Source organism: Callithrix jacchus, chromosome X (assembly GCF_049354715.1).
Source record: "Callithrix jacchus isolate 240 chromosome X, calJac240_pri, whole genome shotgun sequence".
Classification (NCBI taxonomy): domain Eukaryota; kingdom Metazoa; phylum Chordata; class Mammalia; order Primates; family Cebidae; genus Callithrix; species Callithrix jacchus.
The window spans coordinates 150,325,414-150,342,534 of record NC_133524.1 but is presented as its reverse complement, the minus strand read 5'-3'; the positions used below and the strand labels follow the sequence as shown (position 1 = coordinate 150,342,534).

Below are 17,121 nucleotides of genomic sequence, written 5' to 3'. Positions count from 1 at the left end.
CATGGTGAAACCCTGTCTCTACTAAATATACAACAATTAGCTGGGCGTGGTAGTGCACACCTGTAGTCCCAGCTACTTGGGAGGCTGAGGCAAGGAGAATCGCTTGAATCTTAGAGGCGGAGGTTGCAGTGAGCCGAGATCGCGCCACTGCACTCCAGCCTGGCAACAGAGGGAGACTCCATCTCCAAAAAAAAAAGAAAACAATGGGAGAGGATTGCAAAGGGTATAAATTAAACAAAATTAATCAAAAGTTAATAACTTCAATTGTTAAAATTGGGAACTGGGTACATAAGATTTACTATATTGGGCGTGTGCGGTGGCTCATGCCTGTAATCCCAGCACTCTGAAAGGCTGAGGCAGGCGAATCACCTGAGGTCAAGAGTTCAAGATCAGCCTTGCCAAAATATAGTGAAACCCCATCTCTTCTAAAAATACAAAAATTAGCTGGGCATGGTGGCATGTCTGTAGTCCCAGCTACTTGGGAAGCTGAGGCAGGAGAATCGCTTGAACCCAGGAGGAGGAGGTTACAGTGAGCTGAGATCATGCCATTGCACTCCAGCCTAGGTGACAGCGTGAGACTCCGTATCTCAAAAAAAAAAAAAAAGATTTGCTAATTTTTCTACTTTTGTACATTTTTGAAAATTTCAATAATAAAATGCTCAAAGCACTGTCTCTGAGCTGCACTGCTGCAATTACCTCTTAACAGGTCACACTTTTTTACTCTTGCCCGATATGGTCTGTTCTCCCCACCACTGCTAGAACCATCAGTCTAAGAGGTAATTCCGATCACATTCTTCCTCTACTGAGAACCCTACCATGGTTCCCCGTTGCCCTCCGAGTAAAAGCCAACGTCCCCACAACGGCCTACAAGACCCTGTATCATCGGGTTCCTCATCCCCTCCTCTCCAACTGTGCTCCCCTCCCTCACTCTGCTCCAGCTATAGTGACCTCCGGGCTGTTCCTGTATTGTGCCAGGACATTCCATTCATTCTCAGATAATAGAAACAGTATGAGGACGGGCAGATGTTGTTTTGCAAAATGAGCAAACAGGCACATGAGATAAGACATCTAGCTGCCAAACTATATTTGAGGCATTTTCAAAGAATTTAACCACCTTAACTGAGTGCAGTCAAGTTTGGTGAACAGAAAATATGTCTGAACCAGAAGAGTCCCCGCACTAAGAGTATGGTCAGACCCTGCAGTGGAGGAGGAGGGAGGAGCAGAAACAGTCCAGCTCGCCGCCCAAGTAACCCAGGTCCTGAATCGGCCCGCCTCGGCCAATGCTCCACAAGCGCGCGGCAAGAACTGGCTGGGGCCCAAGAAGAGGGGGGAGCCAGAACGTCCGAGAGAGTCTCGGAGGCGGCGGAACGCCCTCTGATGGAACCCTGTCCTTGAGGAAAAGGACACACACACCTGTCAGCAGAGTCCGTTAGACGTGAGAAGGGTGGGAGCTGCAGAATGTGAGCGCTGGTAGGGGCCCGCGCTCCGAGAAATTCTCAGTTCCGCGGTCGCCCTTCCCTTCTCCGCTGTCGAAATCCCTACTTCCGGCTTCCGGTGTCATAGCTGTGGGATCCGGAAGTACAAACACAAGCTCCGCCCCAGGAACACGAGAAGCCGGCGAGAGGTGTGAGGCCGCGGTAGGGCCGTATCCCGGTCCGGAGAGAAGTTTGAGTCCGCCAGGCTCTGCCGGCCCACGAAAGCTCGGTAATGATACGCACGACCACCACTTTGCGGGGCATCACAGCCTACAGGCCCCGTTGTCTCTCGGACAGCGGCGTCTAAACCTCAGGGCGCTCGGCCGCCCCGCCCTCGCCGGGGGAGGAGTCAACAACAGACTGCCCAATAGGGCCGGCTTGACCCACGAACAAGCGAGGGTCCCCGGGGGAGCGGCGCGGCAGAAGTCCCCTCCCAGGAGCCGAGGGACAGCCCAGAGGAGGCGTGGCCACGCTGCCGGCGGAAGTGGAGACCTCCGCGAGCCCTCGGGGCCGCCGGGGCAGGCGGGAAAAACGGACGATGGGGGTGGGGCCGGGCCGGCGATGGGGACGTAGGAGCAGTGCGCGGAGCTGCACCCGCGCCCGCCTAGACATCGGGGATGCGGAGCAGCGGCAGCAGGGACGGCAGGCCGCCAGCAGGCCAGCCTCCAGCGCAGGTGCCCGAGGGGTGGGGCTGGCCCAGAATGCGCGCGCACCTGCCCTCGCCCCGCCCGCACGAGGGGTGGCAGCCAAGGTCCCGCCCCGCGCGCATGGCTTGAGGCGGGTCGGCTCAGCCGAGGCGCCCGCCCCCGCCCCGCCGATTAATTGGGCCGGCGGGGCTCAGCCCCCGGAAACGGCCGTGTGTACTTCGGGGCTGCGAGCGCGGAGGGCGGCGGCGCCTAAGCTCAGGTAACTGGGCGGACGGGCGAGCGCCGCGCTGGCTAAGGGACTTACTGCCCTGCGCTGCGCTGGCAGCGGTAAAATGCACGATGTTTGCTGTGCTTGAGAACCGAGCAGAAAGATCCCTTTATACCCCGTACCTCCTCTCTTGGGCCCCTGAGGACCCTGAAACCCCGAGAGGGAAGGGGACTTGCCGGCCGGGGTCACCCAGCTTGGCAAGGAGGGCAGGAGCTGAACTCCAGCATCTGCACCATCTAACACGCTCCAGGTCATTGTGGCGTTCGCGCTACAGTCGAGAGTGAGGTGGTCCTGGGCATGTAGTTCCATGTGCCACAAGGATTTTACTCGGTTGCCCAGAATTGATGCTCTAGCTGGAATCCACCAGTGCTCTGGGTAATTTTGGAAAGTACACCCTGAATGAAGGTTGCCTGGGAGAGTGTGGCTGGAGCCCAGAACCAGCAGTTTCTAACCCGTCACCCACTCCCCAACGCCCAGCCGTTCACAAGGAGTAGTTTTGGTAATCAAGCTTCACCCCGGTGAGACCCCAGAGGAACTCAAGAAAGGGGCTAACTTCTCAGTGCTCTTCTGTTCTGCCTTGTTAACGAGCCTTTCTTCCACCAGACAGCGTTATGGCAGAGCAGGTGGCCCTTAGCCGGACCCAGGTGTGCGGGATCCTGCGGGAAGAGCTGTTCCAGGGCGACGCCTTCCATCAGTCGGATACACACATATTCATCATCATGGGTGCATCGGTGAGTTTTTCTCAGGACCCAATCCTAAAAGCCAGGAAGTGCCTGCTCCATGCCTAGGCTTTTCTCACTAATTGTTGTAAGGCCGCATAGGCTCTGCTAGATTCAGCTCCTCCTCTTGCTCCTGCTAGCGCCGGGATCATCCTGGCACTACCTGATGTGCATGCACTTGCAAGACTTTTTTTTTTTTTTTTGGAGATGGAGTTTCACTGTGTCTCCCAGGCTGAAGTGCAGTGGCGTGATCTTGGCTCACTGCAACCTCTGCTTCCTGGGTTCAAGCGATTCTCCTGCCTCAGCCCCCCTAGTGGCTGACATTACAGGCATGTACCACCACATCTGCCTAATTTTTGTATTATTAGTAGAGACAGGGTTTCACCATGTTGGCCAGGCTGGTCTCAAACTCCTGATCTCAGGTGAAGTGCTGGGATTACAGGCCTGAGCCACTGCACCCCACCGCAAGACATTTCTGAAACCTGTGGTTTCAAGGTCTCTAGGGACTATCTAATTGGACTTCTTGGGGAAAACAGGGACTGCTGTTCATTCTGTGGTTTTTCCAAACCTGTTCATGCCTTAACAAATGAGTTCCAAAGGCAGGGTCTGAGGCTCAATCTCTGCCCCTTTGCTCTCTAAGACTTCAAGTTCCCTGGAGACAGACACTCAGCCTTTCTTTGAACACTGGCTCTTTGCCTCAATTTGCAAAGCCTACCAAGGAGCTCTGCTTCACCCCACCTGGCCCCAATTGTCCAGCTTGTGGAACCGCCATTTTGTACTCATAGGAAAGACCAAAGAATAGTATAGCATGAGGATTTACATGGGAGGGGAGGGAGGAGAGGAAGGGGCGGTTCTTTTTTTTCCTTTTTTTTTTTTTTTAGACAAAGTTTCGCTGTTGTTACCCAGGCTGGAGTGCAATGGCACGGTCTCGGCTCACCGCAACCTCTGCCTTCCGGGTTCAAGCAATTCTCCTGCCTCAGCCTCCCAAGTAGCTGGGACTACAGGCACGCACCACCATGCCCAGCTAATTTTTGTATTTTTAGTAAAGACAGGGTTTCACCATGTTGACCAGGATGGTCTCGATCTCCTGACCTCGTGATACACCCGCCTTGGCCTCCCAAAGTGCCCGGCCTGGAAGGGGCGGTTCTAATAGAGCCATCACCCAGACTGGAGCACCCTCACCTATGTCACATGGGGCAGTGAGACTGCAGGGGCTGTTGAAACAAGAGCTTCATCTCAAATTATACGTTTCAGTTTTCACTTTTAATCGTGGATGCACTCAATCTGCTCACTACCGTATGACCATTTTTGCCATTCATTTACCTTGTAACCAGGCCGGGCACGGTGGCTCACGCCTGTAATCCCAGCACTGTGGGAGGATCACTTGAGGTCAAGAGTTCAAGACCAGCCTGGTCAACACAGTGAAACCCCATCTCTACTAAAAATACAAAAAATTAACCAGGCGTGGTGGCAAGCACCTGTAATCCCTGCTACTCAGGAGGCTGAGGCAGAGGTTTCGCCATGAGCCAAGATTTCACCATTCCACTCCAGTCTGGGTGACAAGCGCAGAACTCCAGTTCAAAAAAAAAAGTATCTTATAACCTTGAGCAAGAGCTCTCTCAAAACTAATGAGCTCTTCCTCATCACGCGTCCCTGAGTGCTGGATGAGCTTAGTGGTTCTTTGTTCACGTACAACAATGCAGTGTCACACTTTGCAAACCTGCTCCTTGACACCTTTGTACTTCTGATCAGAACTTAGAAAAGGAATGAGGAGGCAGCCGAGGGAGAAGTAAGGAAGGGCCACCCCAAGCACTGTCCTCTGACTCCCCATATGCCTGAGACCCAGGAGAGGTACCCAGGTGGAGCCCACAGTGGATTGGGCTTGCCTTCAGCCCCAGCCTAGTCCTCTCAGAAGAGCCATACCTGGCCAGGCCCTGTGACTCACAGCTGTAGTCCCAACACTTTGGGAGACCAAGGCGGGCAATCACCTGAGGTCAAGAGTTTGAGACTAGCTTAGTCAGCATGGCAAAACCCTGTCTCTACTAAAAATACAAAAATTAGCCAGGCATGGTGGCGCCTGCCTGTAATCCCAGCTACTCAGAAAGGTGAGGCAGGAGAATTGCTTGAACCTGGGAGGCAGAGGTTGCAGTGATCCAGCCTGCGCAACAGAATGAATGAGATTCCATGTCAAAAAAAATTAAAAGAGCCATACCTGCATCAGTCACAAACCTTACCACCTAGGACTCTGACCATTAAGCCCTTAGTGCAAGAAGCAGACTAGAGGAGAAGGTAACTGAGGATGCTTTCTCCTTTCCCTGTCTCCACCCCATGCTGTCACAAGGACACTACAACACAGCAGCCCAGGCCACAATGATGGCTTATGACTCCAGGCCTTCAGCTCTCATTAGACAACCTCACTGAGCATCCAAACTTGTTGTGTGACTTGGAGCAAGTGTTTTCCTTTCTCTGACTGTCAGCATTTCATGTAGCAAATGACAGCTTTTGAAACAAGTGCCCAGGGTCCTTAGGGTTTTCCAAGCTGATTGTGTCATTTCACTTTCTTCACTTGTGGCCAGCTTGGTATTGGGCAACTTTGTTTCATTGAAATCAGTAGGGTTCCCCTTTGCTCTCCTCTGCTCTGACGGTGCCAGCTCCAGCACTGTGGGTAGAGGACAAGGGGTCCTCTCTCTGAAGGGCCTTGTGGTTGGTTTCTTCCTCTTCCTGCTGCGGGTGGGGGTGGCGTGCTCAGGCAGCACCTGGAGCAGCTCCCACTCCCAGGCTCCTTCCGTGCCCGATGCCTCACTCGATGCACTTGGGGGCACCCAATCCTAGAATCTGTTGCTCCAGGAAAATAGCCCATTTTCCATTCATTTAGAAGAGAGTGATCGGGCACTTCTGGGCCACAGTAGCCAGTCCCTGCCCTCCTCATGGGACCTATGTGCTGTGGTGGCCAGGGAACCACAGCAAGTAAGCAGAAGATACATGTGGGCCCTGTGTTCCCAGCCCCCCAGAGCGCATAGATCCCACAAGGAGGGCCTGGAGAGCAAGCCTGCCGGGGCAGGCTGAGGAGCACCCACACAAAAGGAAGAGCAAATGCCTGAAGCCCTGAGTTGGGAACTAGCTTGGCGTGACCTAGAAACTGCAAGCAGGCAAGTGGCTGGCAGACCCACAGCCAGGGAAGCGGGACACCCTGGGGCAGGCTGTACCCACGTGGCCTTCATCTGTCCCTTCCTCCTCCTGGCCAGCTTACGCAACACTTGCGCACACACCCAGCTTCCTTCCTGGGGGCCCTGATGACGGCTCAGAGTTACCAAGTGGGCCACTTCCCACCTTCTCAGGACTCCCACCCCTACCAGGGAGTGAGGGGAAGAGACTGGGACTGAGAGTCTACGGGTTCCTCACCTGTCTGGGCCTCAGATTCCCCACCTGGATCACAAGGGCCATGGGCTTGCTGGGCGTTCAGCGGCCCCCACCCCTCCCTTTCCTCGGAACATTTCTGGGCTGACTTCTCCGTTGGTCCGATAAGATTCTTGCTGTGTCATGATGATGTTGGCACTCTCCCAAAGACCCGGTGACTCATGAGCCCCTGGGTTTAGGAGGGAGGCCCTTTCGTTGGTTTTTCAACTGAGCTAACTCAGCAGCCCCCAGGTTCTCGGGCTCCACCCAGGGAGTCTGGGCAGGTCCTTGACCCTAGCGACCCTTGGGGATGGGGTGGCCTACCCCTGCTGGCTCTCCAGCAGGCATCGCCCTCTACCATGAAACCCTCACGCCAAGACGAGCTGTAGCGATTTGGGTTTATAAAACAGGTCGTGGCCTAGGTCCCTTTGCCCTGGCCGAGCCAGACATTGGTGGCTGGAGATCTTAATCGTGTCCTGCTTCTACTAAGTCACCCTGTGTCCTCAAGAAGGTCCCTCCCCTGCTGTGGTCCTCAGGAAAGAGGAGGGCGTGGGGAAAATGAGAAGCTCCCAGCTGCTTCTCACTAAGGATCCCTTGAATTGCCCCCACCCACATGGCAGGAGTAGACTCTTGACTAAGCTGTCAGGTTTTCCCATGTCTTCCTGTACTTGTCCCTCCAGAAAGTCCCACTAGAGCGCTGCAGCCAGCTGGGAGGGCAGGGCTAGCCCTGAGCCCTGAGGAGAGCAGCTCAGTCTGGCTCTGCTCGGCTCAGCTCAGCTTAGCTCCTCGTCACCATGGGAAAGAGCTGCCTGGCCTTCCCCCACCCACGCCATCCTCTGTCTTACCTCGACTCACTTCTCTCAGGTGACTCGGATCCCAGCAGACAGTCGGTTGCAGGGGCTGAGCTGGAACAAGGCGAACAGGTTCAATCTCCAGTTAATCCCAAAGGGAGCAGCAGGAACAAACAGCCTGGAGCGTGGGGCCGCTGTGACTCAGCAGACCAGTCCCCTGCCAACAGTACCTTCCTGTAGTCTGTCCCAATGCCTCCTGATCTACCAGAATTTGGTCATGAGCAAACATGACCTGCTTTGAGTGAGGCTTAGAGGTATTTGCAGGCTGTGGTTATTACCGTTTCATTCAGGGACAAGTTAGTTCCCAGCGAGCTGGCCCTTTCTGTGTGCGGGGACAACCCTGAGTTGATGTGCCATGGCCAGTGTTCCCCTCCCCAGTCTGATGGCAGGGTGCTGTGAGGAGCAGAGTGGAGGAACTCCTACCCCAGGGTGAGGGGTCGTCTGAGGTGGACTTGGAAGGATGCAGAAGCAAGAGGTCCTTGTGGCTTCAGGGAGCAGCAAGTTGGATGCTAGGAGGGCTGCACTGGGCTTCATGTCGGGTAGTGATGGGTGAGAAGGTCTCATGGGTGGTCCAAGACCAGCTGGTGGCAGGGCTGGAACTTTATTTTCAAGACGGTCACTGCAGCATCTGGGGGGCAAAGAGACCATTTATAAAACTTTCATGTGGCAGTTACAGGAGAGCCCCACTCCAGAGTGCTCAAGAGATAAATGGCAGGTGGCTAGGAGCCCCCCGATACCAACACAGGCAACCCTGGTTTGGGAACAGCCCACTGTGGGGATGCTGAGGTCCCAGTGCAGCCTGGAGATGACCCACAGACACTTGTAACTGGGCCGGGAAGAAACTCAGGAGCAGTCTGCCTGCAGCTCCCACCTGAAGCCCTGCACCGAGCTCACCCAAGGAGGGGCAGAAGCAGAGCACACAAGGGATGCACACCATAGCAATTTCCCACCTGGAAGCCCCCGGTGGCTTCCTAACTGCCTGTTTCATGGGGGCATGTGTCCTGGTGGCATGGCCTCCATTCTATAATGGTTCATAGAAACGGACCCATCCATGATTGCAGTGTCTGATCGCTTTGAAGAGCATGTCTTTTGTTTTCATCTGTGTGTGTGAGATGGAGTCTCGCTCTGTCACCCAGGCTGGAGTGCAATGGCGTGGTCTTGGCTCACCACAACCTCTGCCTCCCAGGTTCAAGTGATTCTCCTGCCTCAGCCTCCCGAGTAGCTGGGACTACAGGCATGCACCACCATGCCCAGCTTATTTTTTGTATTTTTAGTAGAAACAGCGTTTTACCAGGTTGGCCAGGATTGTTTTGATCTCTTGACGTCGTGATCCACCTGCCCTGGTCTTCCAAAGTGCTGGGATTACAGGCGTGAGCTACAATGCCTAGACTGTCTATTACTTTTTATCATGTTTTACTGAAATATATGTCACGCCCAGGTGCAGTGGCTCACACCTATAATCCCAGCCCTTTGGGAGGCCAAGGCAGGCAGATCACCTGAAGTCAGGAGTTTGAGACCAGCCTGGCTAACCCATCTGGGGGAAACCCATCTCTACTAAAAATACAATAATTACTCAGGCTCTGTATCAGATGCCTGGAGTCCCAGCTACTCAGGAGGCTAAGGCAGGAGAATTGCTTGAACCCAGGAGGTGGGAGATTACAGTGAGCTAAGATTGCACCAGTGCACTCCAGCCTGGGTAACAGAGCGAGACTCCCTCTCAAAAGAAGTCTATGTCATGAAGAACACAAAATCAGCAGAGCCGCAGAAGCTGCTCCTAGATCAAGAAACAGAATATGCTCTGCACCCAGGGAGGCTGCTCACAGTTGCTGGCCCCCAAAGGGTCATTTCTGACCCACTCCCCAGCCTCCACTCCATTGCTGGTTTTCTCGCTGTCTTTTTGTTGGTGCACATAGCAGTACATAAATCTTACCTTTACAATTGGCTATGCTCCTCATCACAATAAAGGCCATTATCATCTACCCAGAAAGTTCCTGGGTGCCCATTTCCAGCCAGTCTGCCTCCTGCTCCAGGCAACCTCTGGTCTGATTTCTGTCACAATGGGTTGGTTTTGCCTATTCTGGAACTCCATGAGAGGGAGCTTGCAGAGGATTGCACCTCTGATACTGAGATTTCCCAGTGTTTCTGAGTAGTATCGTTGTTTGAATGCATAGTTTGCAGGTTCACATGTTAACTCCAGTGTTGGACTTGTTTCCAGTTTGGGGCTGCTGTGAGCTAAGGCTGTTGTGGCCATTCGTGTCCAAGTCTTTGTGTGGACATTCACTTTCATTTCTCTTGGGTGCTACCTAGGAGTAGAATGGTAGATAGGTGTGTGTTTCTCTTGATCAGAGGCTTCCAGACTGTCGGGGAGTGCCTGGACCATCTCACAGCCCAAACTTACGCCATTTGCATTTTCTTGTTCCTGATTGCTTAAAGGAATTATGAGCATTTCCACATTTCCCATAAGTATGGTATTTGTGGTATTTGCAAGGATGATGGTTTGGGGTTGGGTTGGGTTTGGTTGGGTTTGTTTTGTTTTGTTTTGTTTTTAAGACAAAGTCTAGCTTTGTTGTCCAGGCTAGAGTGGTGTGATCTCGGCTCACCGCAACCTCCACCTCCTGGGTTCAGGCGATTCTCCTGCCTCAGCCTCCTGAGTAGCATGATTACAGGCATGTACCACCGGCCCCAGATAATTTTTGTATTTTTAGTAGAATTGGGGTTTCACCATGTTGGCCACGCTACTTTTGAACTCCTGACCTCGAGTGATCTGCCCACCTCGGCCTCCCAAAGTGCTGGCATGACAGGCGTGAGCCACCACACCCAGCCAGGATGGTGTTTAATAGATGCTCTTTATCAGGTTAGGGAAGTTCCCTTCTATTCCTCCTCTGATAAGAGTTTTATCATGAATAGGTAATTTCTGAAACACTTCATCTACATCTGTTGGACTGAGCAAGATTGCTAGATTTAAAATATCAAAACATAGCAATAGGCAGAGATTTCCTAGTTTATTTTCTTTAATCTCTTAATATGGTGAATTTCAGTGATTGATTTTTTTCCGTTATATCAAACCAACTTTTTCTTTACAGAATAAACCCAATTTGCTACCGATGCGTCACTGTTTTGAACTCTGCAGGATTTGGTTTCCTGCTGTTTACTTTGTTTTTTTAAAAGAGACACGGTCTCCCCCTGTCACCCAGGCTGGAGTGCAGTGGTGCAGTAGTGACTCACCAAAACCTTGATTCCTGGGCTCAGCTCCTGGGAGGATCCTGGATCCCTCCCACCTCAGCCTCCCCTCCCACCTCAGCCTCCCGAGTAGCCGGGACCACCAGCACGTACCACATGCCCAGCCTCATGTTTTATTTTTGTAGAGTTGGGTTCTCACTCTGTTGCCCAGGCTCATTTCAAACTCCTGGGTTGGGGCTGGGCATGGTGGCTCTTGCCTATTATCCCAGCACTTCGGGAGTCTGAGGCGGGCAGGTCACTTGAGCCCAAGAGTTCAAGACCAGCCTGGGGAACATGGGAAAACACTGTCTCTACAAAAAGTTAGCTGGATGTGGTGGCATGTACCTGTAATCCCAGAGACTCAGGAGGTGGAGGTGGGAGGATTGCTTAAGCCCAGGAGGCACAGGTTGCAGTGAACTGAGATCATGCCACTGCACTCCAGTCTGGGTGACAGTGAGAACGCATCTCAAAAAAAAAAAAACCTCCTGGGTTCAAGCAGTCCTCCCACCTTGGTCTCACAAAGTGCTGGGATGTGTGAACTGTGGCCAGCCTGCTGATGTTTCCTGTGGGATTTCTGCATCTGCATGTGTGTGTGAATGCGGCTGATGGGTTTTCCTATGTGCCTTTCTCATCGGGTTTCGGTACCAAGGCTCTGCAGGCCCTATAAGGTGGCTTGGGAAGTGTCCCCCTTTCTTCATTCTGCAGGAAGAGTTTGGTTCAGGCTGGGGTTCTCTTTTTCTTGCATTTTGGCTCTCTGTGCCAGGAGGTTCAGGAGGTTGTCTCTGTGGGATCCCTTGCCTTTTTTTTTTTTTTTTTTTTTTTTTGCATGGAGTCTCGCTCTGTCACCCAGGCTAGACTGTAGTGGTGCGATCTCGGCTCACTGCAACCTCTGCCTCCCAGATTCAAGCGATTCTCCTGCCTCAGCCTCCAGAGTAGCTGGGACTACAGGCACCCGCCACCACACCTGGCTAATTTTTGTACTTTAGTAGAGATGGGGTTTCACCATGGTGACCAGTCTGGTCTTGAACTCCTGACCTTAGGTGACCCGCCTGCCTTGGCCTCCCAAAGTGCTGGGATTATAGGCGTGAGCCACAGCACCCAGCCCCGTTGCTCTAGGTTGTACCATGCCAGAGGGTTGTCTGTTTCTATCAGTCTTTTTCAAACACTACCAGCTTCCAGCTTTGTTCATATTTTCTTTGGGTTAGCTTTTCATTTTATTAATTTGACTTGTCATTATTTCCTTCCTTGTAATTCGGCTTACAGTTCTATCCTTTTTCTCACTCTCACTTCTTTTTTTTTTTTTTAAAGACAGAGTCTCGCTCTTGTCACCCAGGCTGGAGTCCAGTGGTGCAATCTCAGCTCACTGTAACCTTCGCCTCCCGGGTTCAAGCGATTCTCCTGCATCAGCCTCCTGGGCAACTGGGATTACAGGCACCTGCCACCATGCCTGGCTAATGTTTGCATTTTTAGTAGAGACAGGGTTTCACCATGTTGGCCAGGCTGGTCTTGAACTCCTGACCTCAGGTGATCCGCCTGCCTCGGCCCCCCAAAGTGCTGGGATTACAGGCGTGAGCCACCATGCACAGCCCTTTTTGTCACCTCTTAAGCGGAATGCTTAGCTCCTTATTTTTGAGCCAGTCTTTTTGCTAACGTAAGCATTTGAGGTCACATCTCACAAATTTGGCTATGTGGTACTTCCGTCATCCCTCAGTTCTACTGAATTGAATTTTCAGGAGATGCGTTTCTCTGTTCCAGGTCAGGGGGAGGGCGGGCACAGGCTTGAATCTTGGGGCTCCTCTGTGTGTATATCAGGGCAAGACAGATATGCTTGTGGCTGGGTAGTGATCCTGCATAGTGCCCAGATTACCAAGGGTGGAGGATGATGTAGGTCATGTCCCCAGCCACGTCTAACCACACACCTGTTCCCTCTGCCACAGGGTGACCTGGCCAAGAAAAAGATCTACCCCACCATCTGGTAAGCATGTCCCCCCACTGCTCCTGTGACCTCCCACCAGGGACTGGCCTGGCCCTGCCCTGCCCGCCCTGGTTACGGCTGTGCTCTGCCCTCAGGTGGCTGTTCCGGGATGGGCTTCTGCCCGAAAACACCTTCATCGTGGGCTATGCCCGCTCCCGCCTCACAGTGGCTGACATCCGCAAGCAGAGTGAGCCCTTCTTCAAGGTGGGTGGCATCAGGGCATGCCCTCTCCACCAGCCTCGGGTGGCCACCAAGGGACCTCCCCCCATCCCATCCTGGGATGCTCTCTCCCCTCCTGACCCACCTGCTCTCACACTCCCTTGAGACCCCCATTACCAGCCCTCTGTGACCAGGACTCACGGGTCCCATTCTGCTGTTCTCTGCTGCATTTTCTTATGATTTTGGGGAGAGAGCTTTCTCCAATGTACTCCCAGGTCAAAGTGTCCTGAAATCTGGCCTCAGTCTTAAGGCACAAGGTCCCCAGCCTGGGGCAGTGTCTGTGTTGCCTGCCTTGGCCTCCCTCGCTCTGAATGTGCAAAGCTGCTGAGATGGGGCTGATCCCAGCGTGGGACTGGGACACTGCCTTCTGAGGGTGCCCTCCCTGGGCCTCCAGGGAAGACCCCTGGGGCAGAACAGACATGAACTCTAAGAGAGGGGCTGACGTCTGTCTGTCCATCTGTGTCTCCCAGACCACCCCAAAGGAGAAGCTCAAGCTGGAGGACTTCTTCGCCTGCAACTCCTATGTGGCCGGCCAGTATGATGATGCAGCCTCCTACCAGCGCCTCAGTAGCCACATGAATGCCCTCCACCAGGGGTCACAGGCCAACCGCCTCTTCTACCTGGCCTTGCCCCCAACTGTCTACGAGGCTGTCACCAAGAACATCCATGAGTTCTGCATGAGCCAGACGTAAGGCTTGCCCTTGCCCTCCCTTCCCTCCTCCTGGGCTGGGCCAGGCAGTGCTCCCCACCGCTCTAAAGAGCACCCCCCTGCCTGGGATTCCAGCAGCGCATCCATCCCCTGTTGTATCCGTGGCACTGGGGCCATCCCCACCAAGAACGCAAGGTGGCAGCATTGCTCCACAAAACACTCGCTGGCTGCCCACTCTGCTTTTCCGGAGGCCCGGCCAGGCCGCTAGGTGGTAGCCTCGCTCTACGAGTGCAGCACGGCCCACGCTGGGTGGTTTCCCAACCCAGGCAGAGGCTCTAGTCCTCTGGCTGGTTTTGAATGCAGAATGCCATGGGAACATTCTGCAGGGGTCCTTTTCCCATTTTCAAACCAATGAGGAAGCTATGCCCCGGACACCTCTTCCCTCTGCTCCCCCATGAGCCACTAGGCCAGTCCAATCCACTGGGGACCCAACGTGAGGTAGTAGGGGAATGGGCTCCCTGGAGCATGCCAGCAGTGCCACCCTGGCACCCAGGGTGGGAAGGATTCCTGGAGGTGTTGAGCCAGGGGATCGACTGGGAATGTAAGGCAGGGGAGGTAGCCATGGGGATGAGGAGGTTCTGGCCGCTATTCTCCAGGGAGGGTGTTAGGGTGACGCAGCTTGGGGCTCCCAGCAGAGGCTGGAACCGCATCATCGTGGAGAAGCCCTTCGGGAGGGACCTGCAGAGCTCCGACCGGCTGTCCAACCACATCTCCTCCCTATTCCGCGAGGACCAGATCTATCGCATTGACCACTACCTGGGCAAGGAGATGGTGCAGAACCTCATGGTGCTGAGGTGCGGCCGAGCCCTGGCTGGGGGACCAGGGCAGGGGTGGTGCTCAGGAGCCTTGCTTGGCCACTGCCTCCCCAAGGATGAGTTTCTCCAGAACTCGGGCAAGGGTAATCTCTTCCACGTGGCCCCTGCACCGCAGAGGCCTGAAGGCGGTTCCACCACCTTGCCCCTTCCCGCAGATTTGCCAACAGGATCTTTGGTCCCATCTGGAACCGGGATAACATCGCCTGCGTGATCCTCACCTTCAAGGAGCCATTCGGCACTGAGGGCCGCGGGGGCTATTTCGATGAATTTGGGATCATCCGGTGAGAGCCCTTCGCTGCCCCGTCTTGGGGGAGCGCCTCCTCACCCTTCAGTTCCAAACCCGGTGTCTGAACTGTCAGAGGGTGCTGGAAAGGGCGGGACCTCTGCACAGCCAAGCACCCCAGAGTTTCATGGTTCAGTGACAGTGTTACCATGTCCTACCTTGATTTAAGGGGACCAGGAAATGAGTCTTGCAGCTTGTCAGCAGGAAGCCTTGTTTGGGGCCCCCAGGCTCTGGAACCAGGTCAACAGGTGGGGAGCTGAGGTGAACCTGGAAGCTGTGCCCAACCAGAGCTCTGGCATCTTCTTTCCCCAGGGACGTGATGCAGAACCACCTCCTGCAGATGCTGTGTCTGGTGGCCATGGAGAAGCCCGCCTCCACCAACTCTGATGACGTCCGTGATGAGAAGGTTGGGGGTGGGACACCCTGGTCCCTGGGACCATGCTCCGTTGTGGGCCCATCTGTGACACACTGAGCAGGAGCGCACATGCAGAGCAGGTGTCCTCTTTCCCGGAGAAGCCACCAGCTCTAAGCACAGCATGGCCTCCCAGGGGTGACTTGGACTTGGAATAACAAACCCCAGGTTGTCATGTCCCAGGTATGAGAGTCGATATGGGACCAGGTCAGGCCATTGCTTCCCTGGGCCTCAGCTTTTCCATCAGAATAGACTTGAGATGGACCAGAGTTGTCCTAGAGGACCCTCAGGGAGGGTCCTGGAGCTGGGCCTCCAGCACAGTGAGCAGAGCTAAGTAGGGTCCTCCTCTTTCCCTGAGGGCTGCCCGTCAGTGGCCACAGTCACCCCTGCACCGCAGCTCCACACCCACACGGCCTGCTCTCCCCACTCGGCTCTCTCCCAGGTCAAGGTGTTGAAATGTATCTCAGAGGTGCAGGCCAGCAACGTTGTCCTGGGCCAATACGTGGGGAACCCTGATGGAGAGGGCGAGGCCGCCAAAGGATACCTAGACGACCCCACAGTGCCCCGAGGGTCCACCACTGCCACCTTTGCAGCTGTCGTGCTCTATGTGGAGAACGAAAGGTGGGATGGTAGGTGACACCTTCAAGGCCCAGCAAGGTGGAACTGGGCATGGCCTCGGGAGGCCCTTCTCGCTGGGGACAGACTCGCTCGCTGCTTGCCAGCAACAGATGACTTTCATGTTCTCATGGCGCTGGCACAGGAACTCCCACTCACACTCACGCCCTGGTCCCCACCCCAAGAGAGCTGCTGCTGAGGCTGTCCTTTCCCCTACACAGGGGTGCCCTTCATCCTGCGCTGCGGCAAGGCCCTGAATGAGCGCAAGGCCGAGGTGAGGCTGCAGTTCCACGATGTGGCAGGTGACATCTTCCACCAGCAGTGCAAGCGCAACGAGCTGGTGATCCGCGTCCAGCCCAATGAGGCCGTGTACACCAAGATGATGACCAAGAAGCCAGGCATGTTCTTCAACCCCGAGGAGTCGGAGCTGGACCTGACCTATGGCAACAGATACAAGGTGCCCCGGAGGACTGGCCGCGCAGTGGTCGGGGGGCCTGGGCCTGGGGACTCTGCACGGTGGCCAGTGGTGGCGTCAACAGGACACCCTCTCCCTCACAGAACGTGAAGCTCCCTGATGCCTATGAGCGCCTCATCCTGGACGTCTTCTGCGGGAGCCAAATGCACTTTGTGCGCAGGTGAGTCCCAGCTGTCTGCCTCTGCATGCCTGTGGGTGATGGGTGGCCTTTTCCCTCCCTCCCTGTGTGCTGCCAGCCTCCCAAGCCACGCCATGTACCCTCAGTGACGAGCTCCGGGAGGCCTGGCGGATCTTCACCCCACTGCTGCACCAGATCGAGCTGGAGAAGCCCCAGCCCATCCCCTACCTTTATGGCAGGTGAGAAAAGGGTGGGGGCTGGGGACTGAGCCCACCGTCAAGGGTGCAGGGTGAGGGCGAAGCTCCCTCACACCTCTCCTCCACCTGTCACTCCAGCCGAGGCCCCACGGAGGCAGATGAGCTGATGAAGAAAGTGGGTTTCCAGTATGAGGGCACCTACAAGTGGGTGAACCCCCACAAGCTCTGAGCCCTGGGCGCCCCTCCACCCCTGCCAAGGCCACTCTCCTTCCCGCCACCCGACCCCAAGTTGGGAGGCCTCTGGGACCACTGGCCTCAGCTGCACATTCCCATACCCGGGCCCAGCTACATTCCTCAGCGGCCCCCCAGACCATGCCTGAGCCGGCCTCCTCCCCTCACTCCAGCCCGACGGAAGGAAGGAAGGAAAAAGGAGGGCCCTCTCAGCCACTGGGGCTCACTCCTGAGTGGGGTCTGGAGGGGGAGGAAACGGGCAAGCGCCCACGGGAGAGAACCTGCCTGTGGCCTTGCCCACCAGCCTCAGTGCCACTTGACATTCCTCATCACCAGCAACATCTCAAGCCCCCTGGACTTCCCCTGTCCCACTAACTCTGCACTCCGTGGCCACCGCATACCACCTGTATGCGGCCTCCCTGCTACAAGACAAGCAAAGCAGCAGCTGAGACCCTCCTGACCTCAACCCCCCCCCGCCATTAAATCCGCAAACAGCC

General features: G+C 55.0%; 2 protein-coding genes across 14 annotated transcripts in view; one reads left to right on the top strand and one right to left on the bottom strand.

Moving 5' to 3' along the window:
• IKBKG (inhibitor of nuclear factor kappa B kinase regulatory subunit gamma) overlaps positions 1-7,449 on the bottom strand; it is a 25,540-nt gene extending 18,091 nt beyond the window's left edge. For 6 of the 8 annotated variants that reach the window (XM_078363706.1, XM_078363707.1, XM_008990119.5 and 3 more), the window contains exon 1: positions 1,414-1,538. The gene's annotated coding sequence lies outside the window, so the exon portion shown is untranslated. Of the gene's footprint in view, positions 1-1,413; positions 1,539-7,350 lie in introns of those variants that run through there. The other 2 variants (XM_008990117.5, XM_035289720.3) reach the window with 1 other exon arrangement.
• G6PD (glucose-6-phosphate dehydrogenase) lies at positions 1,609-17,121 on the top strand. Of its 6 annotated transcripts, none has more exons than XM_035289716.3 (13): positions 1,609-1,704; positions 2,994-3,121; positions 12,513-12,550; positions 12,646-12,754; positions 13,240-13,457; positions 14,114-14,272; positions 14,449-14,574; positions 14,889-14,982; positions 15,431-15,617; positions 15,825-16,060; positions 16,162-16,238; positions 16,343-16,435; positions 16,532-17,121. In XM_035289716.3, the coding sequence occupies exons 2-13, from the start codon at positions 3,002-3,004 to the stop codon at positions 16,620-16,622; spliced, it is 1,548 nt and encodes a 515-aa protein (XP_035145607.1). In that variant the 5' UTR covers positions 1,609-1,704; positions 2,994-3,001; the 3' UTR covers positions 16,623-17,121. The 6 variants fall into 6 exon arrangements, with proteins under 6 accessions (XP_035145607.1, XP_035145605.1, XP_008988368.3 ...); XM_035289714.3 differs by having other exon boundaries at positions 14,111-14,272; XM_008990120.5 differs by having other exon boundaries at positions 1,609-2,149.

What these genes read in the sequence shown, in the direction of transcription:
- G6PD (XM_035289713.3), top strand. Translation starts at nt 2,014, where the DNA reads ATGGGGGTGGGGCCGGGCCGGCGATGGGGACGTAGGAGCAGTGCGCGG. An exon ending in CCTATGGCAACAGATACAAG is followed by an intron (nt 16,061 to 16,161) that starts GTGCCCCGGAGG and finishes TCTCCCTCACAG; the next exon opens with AACGTGAAGCTCCCTGATGC. An exon ending in ATCCCCTACCTTTATGGCAG is followed by an intron (nt 16,436 to 16,531) that starts GTGAGAAAAGGG and finishes CTGTCACTCCAG; the next exon opens with CCGAGGCCCCACGGAGGCAG.